Source organism: Colossoma macropomum, unplaced genomic scaffold (assembly GCF_904425465.1).
Source record: "Colossoma macropomum unplaced genomic scaffold, Colossoma_macropomum, whole genome shotgun sequence".
NCBI lineage: Eukaryota > Metazoa > Chordata > Actinopteri > Characiformes > Serrasalmidae > Colossoma > Colossoma macropomum.
The window spans coordinates 15526299-15542586 of record NW_023494786.1 but is presented as its reverse complement, the minus strand read 5'-3'; the positions used below and the strand labels follow the sequence as shown (position 1 = coordinate 15542586).

The window sequence follows — 16288 nt, the reverse complement described above, 5'->3', positions numbered from 1 at the left end:
AACCTGACACCTCTGGATTTTTAATTTATTATTTTGACTCACTGCAGCTTGCATACCATATTTCGGCGTGTTTTTTTCCTGACTCAGTAATGCTTCTTCTTTCAATTTTAACAAAAAAATGTGCACAGTGCTATTTTGAAGTGTCAAAATCTATTGTTCACTCAAAGCTTCAAAAACAGCCTGTTTTGAATTCATTGTTTTTGTGATGTCACACAATCCAACACATTTACATATATCCACCTATTCAGCCTGCAGCAGTTTAGCTCTGTCTGTTCACAGTGATGTTATAAGGAGTGGTTCAGCTCAGGTTGCTTTTTGAAGGATGCATGATACAGAGCAGCATTCATTTGCATATATCAGTTTTAGACACAGTCACAAAAACAGCTTGCTCAATTCCAGGCATAAAGAGAGGTTGGAAAAGCTTGATGTAAAAAATAATTCTGAATGTTTTTGGTATGTAAAATCACACAAACATTCATGGGTCTCAGGAAAAAATAAAAAACAAAATACAAGAAAAATGTAGAAAATGGAGTGATAGAGAATGGTGGAGAATGAGAATGTTTTTGCTTTTGGGCACTCGGTACACGCCCACTGTTGGGGTGGGTGGATTTCAGTGGATTTTGGCTGGTTGAGGGGGAAAAAAAGAGGAAGCAAGAGTGGGGAGCATATTAGGTGAAGCCCTCATCACTTCTGCAGTTCTAGTCATCACGATACATGGCTTAAAAAAAAGCAAGCGAGTGGGTGAAAGAGGAAGAGAAGATGTCAAGATAAACTTTGCCACAATTCACAGACTTGAACTTTTGAGAGCCTCCAGATAACATTGTGTAATGTTTAAAGAGTAATGATGTAATATGTTTTTTTTTTTTGTTTTGTTTTTTTTTTGCTTTCAGAGCCTTTTCTTTCATTAATGTTCTAACGTTCGTCAGTTTTACAATCCTTCTAGTTTGTCTGGCTAGGCTAAAATGGCTTAGTGCTTTGCATCTATGATAACCATATGACCTCTGTACAACCTCCAGCCAAAGCTACAGATTAAGGATGCCTCCCTGATGTCTCTAAATTTGTTTACTGTTTTTCCCATGATTGTTTCACACTCTTTCCCCCCCCCCTCTTTCTGTCTCTCTCATGTCCCCCCTCCCCATCTCACCCCCCCCATCTCTCGTACTCCTCTAGCCCTCCCTTTGCTGCCTAAATAATGACGCTGCAGCTCAGAGCAAACAGCTCTGCTCTTTAGAGCTGTGCAAATGTACTCTCATATTTACAGCAGAGGAGTCGGAGTGAGAAATCAGTGCAGTACTATTGGACACACTCGCAGAGACGTGCCGTGTCTCTTAGACAGCCAAATATTTTTCACTCCCCAGTCCGTAAATGAAAAGTAAGCTAAGAAACAACACATTTTGAGTTCATCATGCTTGTGATGTCATTTACATATGACAACTCACATTGAAGTGATATGGAGTGTCGTTACATAGACAGACTGTAGCTAGTCATAAGAATTATTTGAGTAGAACATATAGGCATATTTACTGTCACAAGACGTGTGCATCAACCAGCCAATCAGAACAGGTTATTTACATACATCAGTCTTTAAGGTACAAAAACAGACTGTTTATTTCTAAAGGATAAAACAAGATTGGTTAATAGTCATGTGAAACTGTTATTGGCAAAGAACATAGCCCCTTTAAATCTCTCTCTCTCTCTCTCTCTCTCTCTCTCTCTCTCTCTCTCTCTCTCTCTCTCTCTCTCTCTCCCCTCAATCTCTCTCTCTCTCTCTCTCTCTCTCTCTCTCTCTCTCTCTCTCTCTCTCTCTCTCTCTCTGTAGGTGGGTACAGATCGCATGTCCTCGTCTGTCAATTGATTGGGGCACGGCGTTCTCCAAACCCCTGCTGTCTCCTTACGAGGTACACGCATCTTACATGCTCACAAAGCAAATCCTTGCCTTCACCATCCTTCACTATCAAAGCAAAGAGAGCAAGAGACACACGCTCCTCTTGCATCCACCTGCCACCTGAACGTCACTCTGCACGACCTTCTCAAGGCTTATTATGCTTCAAAGCAAGTCAGAGATCCTCTTCCCAAAGCTAGCTGGATTGCCGTCCTATATGTTTGCGTCTCTAGCAGCAAAACAAATATGGTGCACTTTATTTAGAGGTAAAAGTGCCCTGTGTGCCAAAGTGTCATTGTCTAGGCTGTCAGTGGTTTGTCAGACCCATGAATAAGGCTTGACCTTATTTACCTGCCAGTTTAGTGTGGGATGGCAGTCTGTGCTTGTCTTTATGATTTCACAAAAGAAAAAATATGCAAGTGACATAAGAAATGAATCGGTAGTTGAATCATTTGTTTGATTAATTAAATCATTATGTCATCTTCATTATGCCACCATCAATCAAAGGTCAAAATGCGAGTCAGTTTTTTTCTTTTATACACCGCCTACTTCAATAGAGGCCTTATCATGTTTGCTTCTTGCAGTGCGTTCTGTCCGAATGACTGTTTGAACATTATTGGGCAGCGGCCTCAAACTACCGGCCTGTGACAAGTGTGATAGCATCATTTGGCCCATCGCATATCTACAGTTTTCCTTAAATTATTGAATGTTCTTCAACTTAGACTAAGGTTATGTTATTAAAAGCAAAAATAGAGAGCCATATACAAATACACAACTTGGCTATTATCCTAAAATAGTTAAATATGCCTTTGAGGATTTATTCATGACATAGTGGTAGGTACACAGAGTCAGAATTAAGAAATGAATGGAATTATCAAATGAATCCACTGAGAATGCAGGTTTAACTGCTCTACTTTTGCCAACACTTCACTCACATCCAGCAGGAACACCAGTGCTATCACTAGAAGAGTCTGACATACACTATGGACAAAAGTATTGGGACACACCTCATTGAATTCAAGTGTTTGATTCAGTCACATTGCCACAGGTGTATAAAATCGAGCACCTACCCATGTAGTCTGCCTTTACAAACATTTGTGAAAGAATGGGTCATTCAAAAGAGCTCACTGAATTTGAGCATAGTACTGTAATAGAATGCCACCATTGCAACAAGTCAATTCGCAAAATTTCTTCCCTTCTCGATATTCCACGATCAACTGAAAAATGAAAGTGTTCAGAAACAACAGCAACTCGACCATGAAGTGCCAGACCACGTAAAATTACAGAACAGGTTGCCGAGTGTTGTGGCGCATAGTGCATAAAAGTCACCAACGCTCTCCTGCCTCTGCAGAGTAACTGCAGAGTTCCAAGCCACCTCTGGCATTAACATCAGCACAGAAACTGTGCACCAGGAGCTTCATGGCATAAGTTTCCATGCAGAGTAGCTACATGCAAGCCTTACATCACCAAGCACAAAGCCAAGCATTGGATGGAGTGGTGTAAAGCACGCCGCCACTGGACTCTGGAGCAGTAGACATGTATTCTGTGGAGTGATGAATCACGCTTTTCTATCTGGCAGTCTGATGAACGAATCTGGGTTTGTCGAATGCCAGGAGAACATTACCTACCTGTCTGCATTGGGTAGAGGAGGGATAATGCTATGGGGTTTTTTTTCACAGGTCGGCCTAGACCCCTTAGTTCCAGGGAAGGGAAATCTTAATGCTTCGGCATACCAAGACATTTTGGACAATTATATGCTTCCAACTTTGTGGGAACAGTTTGGGCATTTTTCTGTTCCAGCATGACTGAGCCCCAGTGCACAAAGCAAGGTCCATAAAGACATAGTTGGTTGAGTTTGGTGTGGAAGAACTTGACTGGCCCACATAGAGCCCTGACCTCAACCCCATCAAACACCTTTGGGATGAACTAGAACAGAGATTACAAGCCAGGCCCTCTCATCCAACATCGGTGTCTGACCTCACGAAAGCTCTTCTAGATGAATGAGCAAAAATTCCAACAGACACACTTCAAAATCTTGTAGAAAGCTTCCCAGAAGAGTGGAAGCAGTTATAGCTACAAAGGGGGGGACCAACTCCATATTACTGCCTATGGATTTAGAATGGGATGTCATAAAAGCTCCTGTAGGTGTAATGTGCAGATGTCCCAATACTTTTGTCCATTTAGTTTGGCACTGCTGTTCAATATAAGTCTAAATGTTTACTTGATTTGATTGAAGGCAAAATATTTATTAACAATATGTATTTATCTAACACTACTACTACAGCTACTACTATAATAATAATAATAATTATTATTATTAGTAGTAGTAGTGGTAGTAGTAGTACCACCACTACTACTACGACTACTACTACTACGACTACTACTAATTATTATTATTATTATTATAATTATTATGATTAAAGTAGTAGTGGTAGTATTAGTAGTAGTGGTATAAGTATATAGTTATAATAGTTATAACTAAAAAGTATTTTAGTTTTCAGTCAAATCAAATAAACCCCCAAGAAGACTGCCTGGCTAGAGGCACCCCGGGAATTTGAATTTGAGCCTCCTATCATATAGAATTATTGAGCACTTCAGTTTTCCATAATCAGTGTTGTAGGTGAGTGATGAACTTTGCCAGCTAATCAGTGCAGTTCTTGTGTCAGTTTATGTTGATACACTTGCACACGTTGATTTAGCCTGCATATTCTTTGTTTATTTGGAGAGGAGCAGGAGGAGTGTTTCTCAGATACAGAAAAGAGAGTAGTCTTGCACTTCACTATGGAACAGTAGCTCCTCTCACTGGCCAGTTAAATGCATGCTCTCTTTCTCTCTCTTTCTCACATACACACTTACACATACTCTCTTGCTCCCCCTCCCATTCTAATCAGCAGGGATGAGTACACTAGTACATCCTGATTCATTTCATGCCAAAGCTGGGCCTGGCTGGCATGAGGCTCATAAGAACATTTCCCTGGGATAGGTATCAGCGCAAATCCCCCTGCCAGTCCCGTACGAAAGCCGAGCGGCCAGGGGAGTGCTTTACGAGACGAGTCTCGTTAAAGCGCTCGTCACTCCACGGCTTTCAGCTGGCAGCTACCGCTGGCATCTATAATCTCAGCGTGCAACCACTAGTGCATTTGAGCTTTCATGTGGTCATGTGTCTTTATGAAGGAAGCACTTGAGTAGCTCAGTGACACTGGAATGGAGCTCCGCCTGATTTTATATGCTTTCATTTATCCTTCTGTTACTGTAATACATTCGCATCACCCCTGCGACTCAAGCTCACATATGAAGTGCTCTGGAGTGGTGATATGACACAGGATTATGGGACAGAGGAACTGTATGGAAATTCAACAGCAAATCAGTATCACAACTCCATGTAGGAAAGAACCTGTATCTCCATAGGAGACCAGCCTGTTTTTAAAACAGTGCACAAATTCATAGTTAATGCGAAGGATGGATAAAATGTCCAGAAATATAACATCACGATAATTGAAGGAATTTTCACAGTGTACTGAAAATAAACTCACTGGAATGTGGGAGAGTCAATGTTGTGTTCTGCTCAGACGTGAAGCACAAAGTTAGTGGAAGAGTGGGCTAAAATGGGCAGGATCTCAGGAGACTGCTGTAATCCCTACCTGATCGGATTGGCACTGTCATTAAGGCAATTGGGTGCTTAACCAAATATTAGAGAAGAAATCATGCTTGCAACAACCAGGGAGTCCAGGGAGATTACTAGTCTTGGCAATGATCCAATACCAGATATCAATATCAGGCTGAAATCAGCAGAAAATGCTAGACCAGGTATCGGAGGGAAAAAGAGTCCTGTAACAAATCCACTATGAAATTCCACCCAATCACATTGTGTAATGTTATGTTGTTAGTAGGGATGGGCATTTAAGTGAAAGTCAAATAGGTAAGGCATTATTTGAGAAATAATTGAATCAATACCCCCACAGCCCGCCCCGCCCCCCCCCCAAAAAAAATGAAACAAAGTATAGGACTCTGGGAGTCTTAGGCTTCTACCTATGGGAAGTATCAGGCAGACAAAATGCAGCACAGAGCATCTAGTAAGTGAACGTGGTTTGAAATTTAAACTGAGAAAAGCAACTAATGTAAAGTCTTTAAGATAACATGACAAATTATAGTCGTCTTGTTTCACCTCAGCTTACCGTATTAGCCTGGCCACAAAATATTTCATATATTTCACATATCTTTCAGCTCAAAAGCAGTGTATGAAGAGTTAGTTTGCTGATACCAAACCTAATAAATGCACTAAATGCTGTTGAAAGTTTTATTCCATTAAATCTGTAATGAATCTTGAGCTTCTTGTTTATCTGTGTTTCCATATGTGCCACAGCTGCACTAATCTGCTGTGCGGTGCCAGAGAGTTCTGGTGGAGCAGCATGGAGCTTTTAGCCAGCTGCAGTAGTTTTTCTGTGCCTCCTTTTTTGGGCAAAATAGATAAGAATAAGTAACTGTCACCAAACTCTCACCAAAATGAAAGACGCAGGCTCTACACTGCCCCAGGTAGAGTACAAACTTCAGACGTCTCTTGGTTCTTCAATATAAGAATGTTGGAGAGAAGCTATATAAAAAGTCCTAATGTACGATTTGATTCTTTAAACTTTCATGACTGTTCGAATATTCAGAAATTCTGAATCATCCTTATTTGTTAGCTCAGTATTTCTTCCTGTGGGGTAGCAGAGTGTTTGAGTAGGCGTGATGCTCATCTGAAGTGAAGTACTTCAACTGAAAATAACTAAAGAGTAAAGCTTAGTAAATTTTAAAGAAGAAAAGTCGATTGGATATTATCCAATACTCACAGTTTCAGTATCAGAACAAAGTGGGATTACGCCATCTGTATAAAATACCCATGATATACTTAGAAAAGCATATGATAATGTCAGTGGTCATAATAATCATCATGTTGCCCACCTTTAGTTCATGCAAGACCCTTACTGTTGTACTTCAGCCCTGCATAGCACTGGTTTGTTTTTATTTATTTATCTCCACCACCCCCTCCCCCACTTTGCATGCGTCTGTTTCCTCTATGGCACTGGGAAGCATACGAGAGAGGGAAAGAGACAGAGACAGAAGGGAGGCAGCGGTTATTTTCAGTGCGTCTCATGTTATATTTATAGTCAATAAGACACACTTGCCTCCCCTGTCAGCATAGGGATTAGCAGGAGCAGCTAGCTCGCAGCCTGGAAGCCGAGGATGGAGGGGCGAGACGGAGAGAGGGAGCGAGGGAATGATGAAAAGCCAGAGAAAGGGGAAACGTGGCAAGGCTGGGTTTATTAAGAGCTTGTATGGGGAGGGAAGAGAGGGAGGGATTGGGGCTGGTGGCAGTGGCAGGGCATGTGTGTGTTTTACTGTAGAGGTGATGAAAAGAATCCTTCAAATCCTGAATTATTATTTGTAGCCGTGGGACAAAGTCCCCGCTAACAGACTCCCTGCGTAAGGATTTAAAACTTCCATTAGAGCGTATTATGCTATCCTTCACTGTAGTGAAGGAGGAGGAATGAAGATCAGGTTAAGGATGGATGAACGCTCGCTGCATATGAGCAGATTTATAGAGTGGGGTTTGTTTATGAGCTAATATTGCCACAGTCCTAAAGACAATACTTCATAAACAGCATATGCCATCTGTCCTGCGGTATTAGAGCAGCACATTAAAGCATATTTCATTCGTGAGTCAGGTCGACACGAGCACAAACCGAGTGAAAACGCAGTGCATTGATAACCCAGTGCTAAAACTCAGGCTTGGGGAGTACTTACTCTGGTTTTACTGTGGAAAGGAGAGTGTATTGGACAATGCTGGTCTCATTCTCCTGTGAGAAGCTATGAATGTGCTTAGGTTTATTATAAAGGCCCAGTCATGAGTTGCAGCAACTAATTTTTGAGTACTCAGCCTCCGCAGGCTTTCAAATAACAGATATAGTGTGAATAAAGCAAATAGCTATGTTTACTGTGCTTTCTCTTAGCAGCTTTAGTTTTCAGACGCTTTAACTGCTTCACCAATTTCTAGTGAGGTTGTAAGGGTTATTATTAGAAGGGGCACATGTAAAGCTTTGCTCTACATTTATGTGCATTATGCAATTAATATGCAAATCTGATATCTGAAAATTACATGTTGGCATGTTTATTAAGTGATGTTAGCCCTTAGATTAATTGGTTTCATACTTGACATGTTTGACCTCATTGATTCAATAGATTTGTAGTGCTACCATATGTTATATTGTGCAGGCACTAATTCTCTCTGTGTTGTCTTGTCTGAATGAAGTCTAGTTCAGAGTTTCTAAGTGAATGGACACATACTGTGACTGAAACTGTCCCTTATCACCCTTATATATGTATTTATTTATTCATATTATATTTATGATGTTATATAACTTATTGCTGCAACTTGTTTACAGTGAGCCAAATCCCTTCCCCTGCTGACCGTTTGTCTCTAAATTACAAGCAAATCTAGGCGTCCAGAGTAAAAGTTGTAGTTAGCCTGATATTGCTTTTCATAAACGTAATAATAAAATTCAACTAATGTAATAATATCCAGTGTTTTGAGTACATTAGCTGTTTTTCCACCGTCGTATCTCTTGCTTGATGTTCATTAGAGTATTGAGTAATTTGAGTAATAAGTCAGAGTGCCACATAAGCCACATAAACAGTCTAATTGGTCGCCGCTCAGCTCATTTGCATAAAGAAATGGCACTGAACTTATTAGATTTGGTATTGGCCAGACATCTAATTCAGTGCTGTTTTACAATCATACATGCTACAAACTTTTAATGCCACATTATCCAGTAGCTTTCTTTGTCATATTTCATTTTTAGGGGCTCAAAAATAAACTAGCGTAAAACTAGAATAATCATAAATGAAACTGTCATTTTTAGTTCTCTGTCAACTCCGATATGCTGTGGTAGACAAGCTAAAATAACAACAGCTTTGTGTTTATGTACCTAACTGTAGATCAGTATTATTTAGTATACATGCCAACATACATACGTGTGTGTGTGTGTGTGTGTGTGTAGGAGTTTGAGGGTCTGTTTACATGATGTGATGTCTAGTTACATGTAACTGAACCCAAACAGTTCTACCCAGTGAGGTACACAGATTTTAAATCAAAGAAAAAAGAACTGCACTGGTATTGGATACCCAGTATCAGCTGATACGTTGAGTTCAGGTGTGAGAATCAGTCCTGGGAGGGAGGTAAAGTGGGATAGTTGCATCCCTAGTAGAAGTGCATTTGTGTGTGCATCAGTTGAAGTAAAGTGTATGTTGAATGAAGACATAGCAGGATTTCTTTAGTATAGGACATTTGCTATTGGCTATTGGTAGTTATCACAGAAGCAAAAGAAAATGTACAGGCGTTAAAAAAAGCTGGGTTTTATAATTGATAAAAGAGGTCTCTTTTTCTCTGTCTCACTCTCTCTTTCTCTCGTTCTCTCAGGCAGCAGTAGCCCTGCAGCAGATAGGATGGCAGGAGGTATATCCCATGGATTTCTACTCCAATCAGAGCCTGGGGCCTTGGGCCCCCAATCACCCAGACAACCAACCCAAACGGCCTGCACGCAAACAGCCGCAGGTGTGTGTGAGTTAGGAGCAGATACATATCTTTGTGTGTGTGTGAGAGAGAGGGAATTTATTCAGGATTATTGATTCAGAGGTATGATTTACTCGGAAATCTCTGATGGGTTATAGCTCCACAAGGCAGATGGTGTTTAGATAAGGAAATGCAGGTGCACGCTGCTTTAGTGACCCCCAGTGGTGAGGGGCTATTCAGGTCAGTGAATACATTTTTGCATGTACTTGGCACATTTCAGTCACCGTTTACTGCACAGTGTGCTAAGTGAGAAGGAAAAAAAGAAGCGTCACAGAAATGTTCATAAGCGAAATTATAGCCTGTGTCAATATTAATTGATTTTATAATTATATTCATTAATCATCTGCTCATTTTCTTTCTATAAATTCAGAAATATGTGTTTATTGTGTTTATAGCCCATGTCTTTGTCCGAAACATGCTGCCTACTGTGGCATTATTCATGTCCAAATGGGATGTTTGCATAAAATGCTGCCTGCAGAGATATCTCTTGAGTAGGTTTTCAGTACCAAATAACCTATTACTGTATGTTATTACTTGTATTCAAATAATTATCACTACAGTAGTGAAATCACCACACTGCTGTGTAATAAAAATGCATAAAGTGTAATATTAATGAACTATATAATGAACTATATGATCTAATGTAATATTAATCATACTGCTTCCATTTACTCATTTACATGTACTCAAGTCAAATTTTGATGAGTATTTTCAGATAATAATACTTTTACTTCTACTCAAATGTGTTTGTGAGGAAAATAATCTGCTTTTTACTCTGTTATATTTTAGTTATTGACAGTTAATTACTAAATTATTGTTGTGTTAAATATAATTCTGTAATTCTGTACTGCTTTGCAGTTGGTTAGACTTCTCACTCTGGACCTTTAGCATTTTATTTTTGACCAAGCCTCAATCAAGAATAGCAAACCTCAAACCAGACTTAAGTTCCTTTGCTAAGAGATACTTAATGTACCAAGTAGTTCCACTGCAGTTCTACAATTGCTCAGTACTGAAGTAGTTTTTACCTGCTACTTTTATATTTCTACTCAGGCTGTTTTTTGGAAAGGTATTTTTATTTACCGCTTGAGTCATTATTCCACTGTATCAATACTTCCGCATGAGTTTAGGATACTCACCTCTTAATGGCCTGCTTAATATGGATTTTTAGCTGTAGGTATTTTAGCTCAGCCCTCAGTTTTAGACACAGCCATTATTCAACTAGGTAAATATTTCCTCCGAGTACATTTGTGTATTCTGTGTATCTTCAAAAACCACTGAGTCGAACCAAAAAAAGTTCATCCAGTTGAATGAAATTGTGATAGTATTTGAGAAAAGTTACACCCTGATGTGGAGTATGTTTTGACATGAATTAGATTTTGCTAATTTCATTACAGTAATGTCATCTGTGTACAATTACTGCAAATTAAATGCCAGTAAAAAAATTAAATGTAGTTACCTGTTATATTACCTGTTAATATGCTGATGTTGAAAGATTTCTTTTTTAGCAGTCAAATGGTGTACTGTGCAAATGTCGAAGACCACCCTACACTTATTTAATTTCCTGTTAAAACGTACGCAGAAGCCTCAACCACTAATTTCAAAATGTTCAGTATTTAGAGTGTCCATTCTTTGTCTTTATTAGCTTCCAGTCTTGCTTTCAGTTTTTCAAAGAAATCTGCAGGGATATTTTTACACACCTCCCAAGTTCGGTCTTAGAAGTTGGTTGCATTTTCTGATTCTTACAATCCGACAAACACAATGACAAATTTAGACTCTTCAAGACAAGAGTTTAGGCTCTTTTTTTGTCTATTTTCTTCTCTCAGTAACAGCTTCTTGATAGCCAGACATCTTTTCAGACTCATAGCGCTGAGTTGTCTTCTCACAGTGGAGGGATGGACAGAAACACCTGTGGATTTTGATCTGAAGTGAGGTGACAGTTTTGGTGGTCTACCAGGTCTTTTTCCTTTGTCTTTCCTCTTCCTTATGCAAGTGAAATACCTTATATTTGATCTCTTCAGAAATCCATTTAATGTCTGTGTTGACTGCAACTTAGATAAATGAAGGGTGGTCTCTGACTTTTGGTGTAAGTACTGTCAGTCCTCAGTTAGTGGAGAAAACCCAAATGTAACATTGTGCTTTTTTTGGCTTTTTTTCCTCTTCCTCCTGTGCAGAAGGCAGTCTCACACTGTGTCCAGCAGGGCAAGAGTGGTAACTGGGAGCAGAGCACCCCCTGCAGCTGCCAGACAGAATAACACTTAGCAGCAGCAGCAGCCAACCACAGCGCAGCGTCTGCAGGAGACAGCCAATCATAAGCCTGCGCTTGGCTCTGTTGTCAGAGCACTGTGGATATCAGCCTTACACCACTCTCTCTTCCCACAAAGCACTACATCAAACCAGCCCCCCTATCAGACTACAACAAGAGTGTGTTTCTCTGTGAGTGGGTTGTGTATATCTGTGTGCATGTGTGTGTGTGTGTGTGTGTGTGTGGAAGAGAGAGAGTTGACCCTGAGTGCACATTGTTTGTTTCAGATTGCAGCATGTGGGCTGCTAGTTAAATGCAATCATCTTGTCTCTGGGCGAAAAAGGAGCTGCCAAACACTTTGCATTGTGTTGACCTTCATACATTCTATTGAAGGCAAAAATTGCAGGAAGGAATGAAAGTGTGCACAGACAGAGAAATATAATACACTTTTTTTCAAGCTGCCCCGCTATTATGCCGTTAATGCTTCTGTACCACAAAGAGCTCCATATGTGAAACTTGGAATAGGTTGTACATTAATATTTTTTTATGCAAAATAAAACATTAAATGGAGCTAAATTAAATATTATTGAAGGAATTCTTATTCTACAGCACATCCTCACAAAGAAAATAATTTAAATTCCACATTGGAATGTTTTCGTATGGGTGATGACTCAACACACATTCATTATGCACTAAAGAAGCTGGCTGTGTGCAGAATTAGTTGAAGCCCTTTATGTAAGCCAAATTAGACTGATTCTCTTAAGATCCCATACATTTACAGTATATTACAGTATAAAGGAAATCTGCATGCTACAGTAAAGTTTATATTGCACATTCCATATTTTATAGTCGCTGAATCGCTCATCAATTCAAATAGTTTCAGAACTTCATAAGGATTATGTAATATTTCTTGCATAGTCTGTCAGTTTTGCAAATATTATGTCATATTTTTGAAGTTGGTGTGAATGTCAAATTGATGTAACTAATATAGTCATATATGTATTCAAATACACAACCGTACCAGCACCATTTTTGTGTCACTGCAGTGCTGCAAATGATCCACCACCCAAATAATACCTGCTCAGTAGTTTCTCAACAATCGCTCAGAAACTACTGTCTGTAGGTGAAGAACTACAAAATGCAGCCATATGGTACATGGACCTAATAAAATGGCCAATGAAGATACAAAGTAGACGCACTTAAAGAGGCCAGTGAGTGTATATATGCAGACAGTTGACAGAATAAAGGATTAATGTGAAGTCTCTTGACCTCACTGGAGGGGTAGAACACCATTCCTCCAGCCGATATTCCCTCATTTGATGTTTTGATTATGGTAAAAAAAAAGTCAAATGTGTGTGTGTGTGTGTGTGTATGTGTGTGTGTGTGTGTGTGTGTGTGTATATATATATATATATATATATATATATATTATTTATTTTGTGCAAAAGTTTTAGGCACCCAAGAAAATTATTTAAACAGCTATTTATCTATGTAGTGTTTGCAAAACAGTAATATTAGAAACATTAACGTAAACTTAAATAATACTTATATATTTTCTAAGCAGAAGCACAGTTATGGCCCAGATAAATGGTTTTAAACATTTTGCTTAGGTTTCTGAGACTCTGGCACAACTCTTAGAATATATCTTAGAATATATGTCTATATACATACATACATATATAGTTGTATGCAAACTTCAGAATACCTCTGGTCAAATAACATGCTTTTGATTTTCTAAGTAAAAATATGTTCACAGGAAACAAAGTGTGGTGTTTCCCTGCAGGTTTTAGTGCATAATTTCTGTGAATTTACAGAGTGTAACATATGCAATACGCACACACATATTTTTATATAATGATTATTTTATAGTTCAGCAACTTATTATTTATAATCAAGTGGCTTTATCTTCTTGATGAAGAGTCTCTGTTAGTTCTCCTCCATGTGCACTAGATGGCGCTGTCAGCGTGTCAGTGGGCTCATTCTGCTCTGCAGTAATCAGTGCTGCTCGCGGGAGATTGATTTACTGATGGGTTTTGCATGGCAGTGGCTGAGTGTGTTTGGAGAGAGGGGGAACCCTGTGTACTTTTGTAGCTTAAGTGTGCTTGTGTGTGATTGCTTCCAGATGGGCTGAGAATCTCTCTCTCTCTCTCTCACTCTCTCTCACTCACACACACAAACAATTCTGTGGCCATGAGCCTCCATTTCCTCTGTGCTGAGCAGAGAATGACAGTAAGGTATGCTGAAGACAGTCTGTCTGTCTGTTTAAGGCATTGGCTATATTTCTTGACTTAAACTTGCCTGTAGAGATGTCATGTCCATTTGACTGCTCGTCTTATGTAGTTAATAATCTTAAGAATTATTGTTTAATAACTACTGTAAAGTATTCAGTAACTACTAGTATCTATATAGATATATAGATGTGTGTGTGTGTGTGTGTGTATATGGCCCAGTCAAGTGGTTTTAAACAACTTTGTTTATATTTCATTTATTATTCATTTTATTTGTAGATTTATAGATAAACTAATTGATTAATTTCCAGTGATTTCACTGATAATTTAAATTGTCCAAAATGATGTCCATTTGAGTCTTTCCTCCTGCCCTGTTTTTTCCCCAGAATGCATTAGAGATATTATAAGGGCTTTGCTTCTCATTGCATTTCAGGAAGTTGCACCTGTTACGGGTTGACATGGATTAGAAGTTTTCCTGAAAAGCAAATGAGGAAACCCATTATTAGGAAATGAATGGCTAATTTACGCACATTTGGCGTGTGTGTGTGTGTGTGTGTGTGTGTGTGTGTGTGTGTGTGCACGCATCTGTGTTTGTGCTTTTGTATGCGCTGCCCATCAGGCTGGAGCTGCTGGAGGCGGCCGCTGCTGTGAAGAGCTGAAGAGCCTGACAAATTGTTTATCTTCCTGAGACAGGAAATGCTGACTCACCTCACCTCAGCTTCAGCTTCAGCCTCTGCCTCAGTCACTGTCATCTCACCATTTCCATCTCTATCTCCTCTCTTTCTCGCTCACACACACACACACACACACACACACACATCTGTTTTCTATCCCTTTCTGGAAGCTTACAGCCGTAGGTAAAAGTTTCCTGATCAAAGTGAAAATAAATGAACACATTCTATCCAGAAAAGACACTCAAATATCGTGGTGTTCTGCAAATTTTAGTGCAGAATTTTGATTTATTTGATGAGTTTAATTATTATTACATTATTTGACCAGGGAGCCCAAACTTCTACACACAGCTATACACTTGAAACTGCAGCTCAGTCGTTCTGATACTTTGCCTGACCTAAATCTTAAATCTAACCCAAACTAACTTCAATGCAAAGTGATTATTATAATAATAATAATAATAATAATAATAATAATGATAGGACTTTTGTGTGAAAATGCAGCTGATTGTGTATTAGAGTGAAAGAACAAACAAAATCAAGCAACTGAGAACAACAGAATATACAGTAATAAAAATATTAAACAAAGAGAGCAGTAAAAAAGTATTCTTTTTTAATCAGTACTAATGATGATAACAATGACTAAAACAAGGAATTGTGATGATACATAAAATCAAAACATAAAAAAATGGTAAAATTGCTGAGAGGGCTTTTTTCTTTGTTTATTTAGAATATCTGCTATATTCCCACCAAATCAGTACCGTCATGTGCAGGTTTTTCTAATAAAAAAATAAATTATGAAATGCTTATGGAAAAAAATGTCAAATTAAAAAATATAAACTCCAGACAAAAAAGATAAACTAAAAAGATACTGTTGTGTGCAACCGTTTTGGCACCCCTTATCGAATTGAGTTTTGTTGATTGTTTTTTTTTCTTCTTTAAGCGAAAATAAGTCAACATATCCTCTACAAGAAACAAACCTAAATTTGGCATTTTTCTGCAAATTTTAGTGCACAGTTTATCATACTCAAAAAATCAAACCTAAATATAAAATGTGCTACATGTTAAATTCAGCAAATAAACAGTAATTGTACAAGTGTCTCTGTAGGGGATGTGTACTTACTTTCATCAATAAAAATGTAATTTGACCAGGAGTGTCCAAACTTTTGCATGTGGCTGTAAATGTTGAGGATGTTTGTTTCTTTCCTTCTTTCTTCATTTGTTTATTTATGTACTGTTTATTTATTTGCAAACCCTTGTCAGTCTTTTCTACTCTCTACTCCTCTACCCACAACGTCTGTATTTTTGCACTTTGCTGTCCATATATCACCCACGATGATAGTAAAGCAAGACCATACATAAACACACATGTGGCTGTGGGTGTGTGTTCACTCCAAAAGAGCCCGGTGGTCCCTCAGCAGAAAGAGAGGAGGGCTCACACTGAGTATAAAACACAGAGAGTCCCACACTGAGTTGCCTCAGGCTTTCTCAACCTGCACTCTGTGCTGTGGAACCCTGGGATTTCACTGCCTCCATCCTCACCTACTGTAGCTACCAGACGATAAGTGCCTTTAAGCTTTATTCTGCTTTCTCATCTGGCCCTGGTTTTCAGAGTTTTCCTTGGTGCTGCTGCAGTCATTGTGAAACTGTGGAGAC

The 16288-nt window shown here is 39.0% G+C and overlaps 1 protein-coding gene across 1 annotated transcript in view; it reads left to right on the top strand.

The window, feature by feature from the left end:
• dph1 (diphthamide biosynthesis 1) overlaps positions 1-12563 on the top strand; it is a 115807-nt gene extending 103244 nt beyond the window's left edge. The window contains exons 10-12 of the mRNA XM_036562055.1: positions 1820-1898; positions 9339-9473; positions 11663-12563. Coding sequence (XP_036417948.1) covers positions 1820-1898; positions 9339-9473; positions 11663-11743 — 295 coding nt within the window. The 3' untranslated portion in view covers positions 11744-12563. The remainder of the gene's footprint in view (positions 1-1819; positions 1899-9338; positions 9474-11662) is intronic.
• Positions 12564-16288: the final 3725 nt, after the last annotated feature.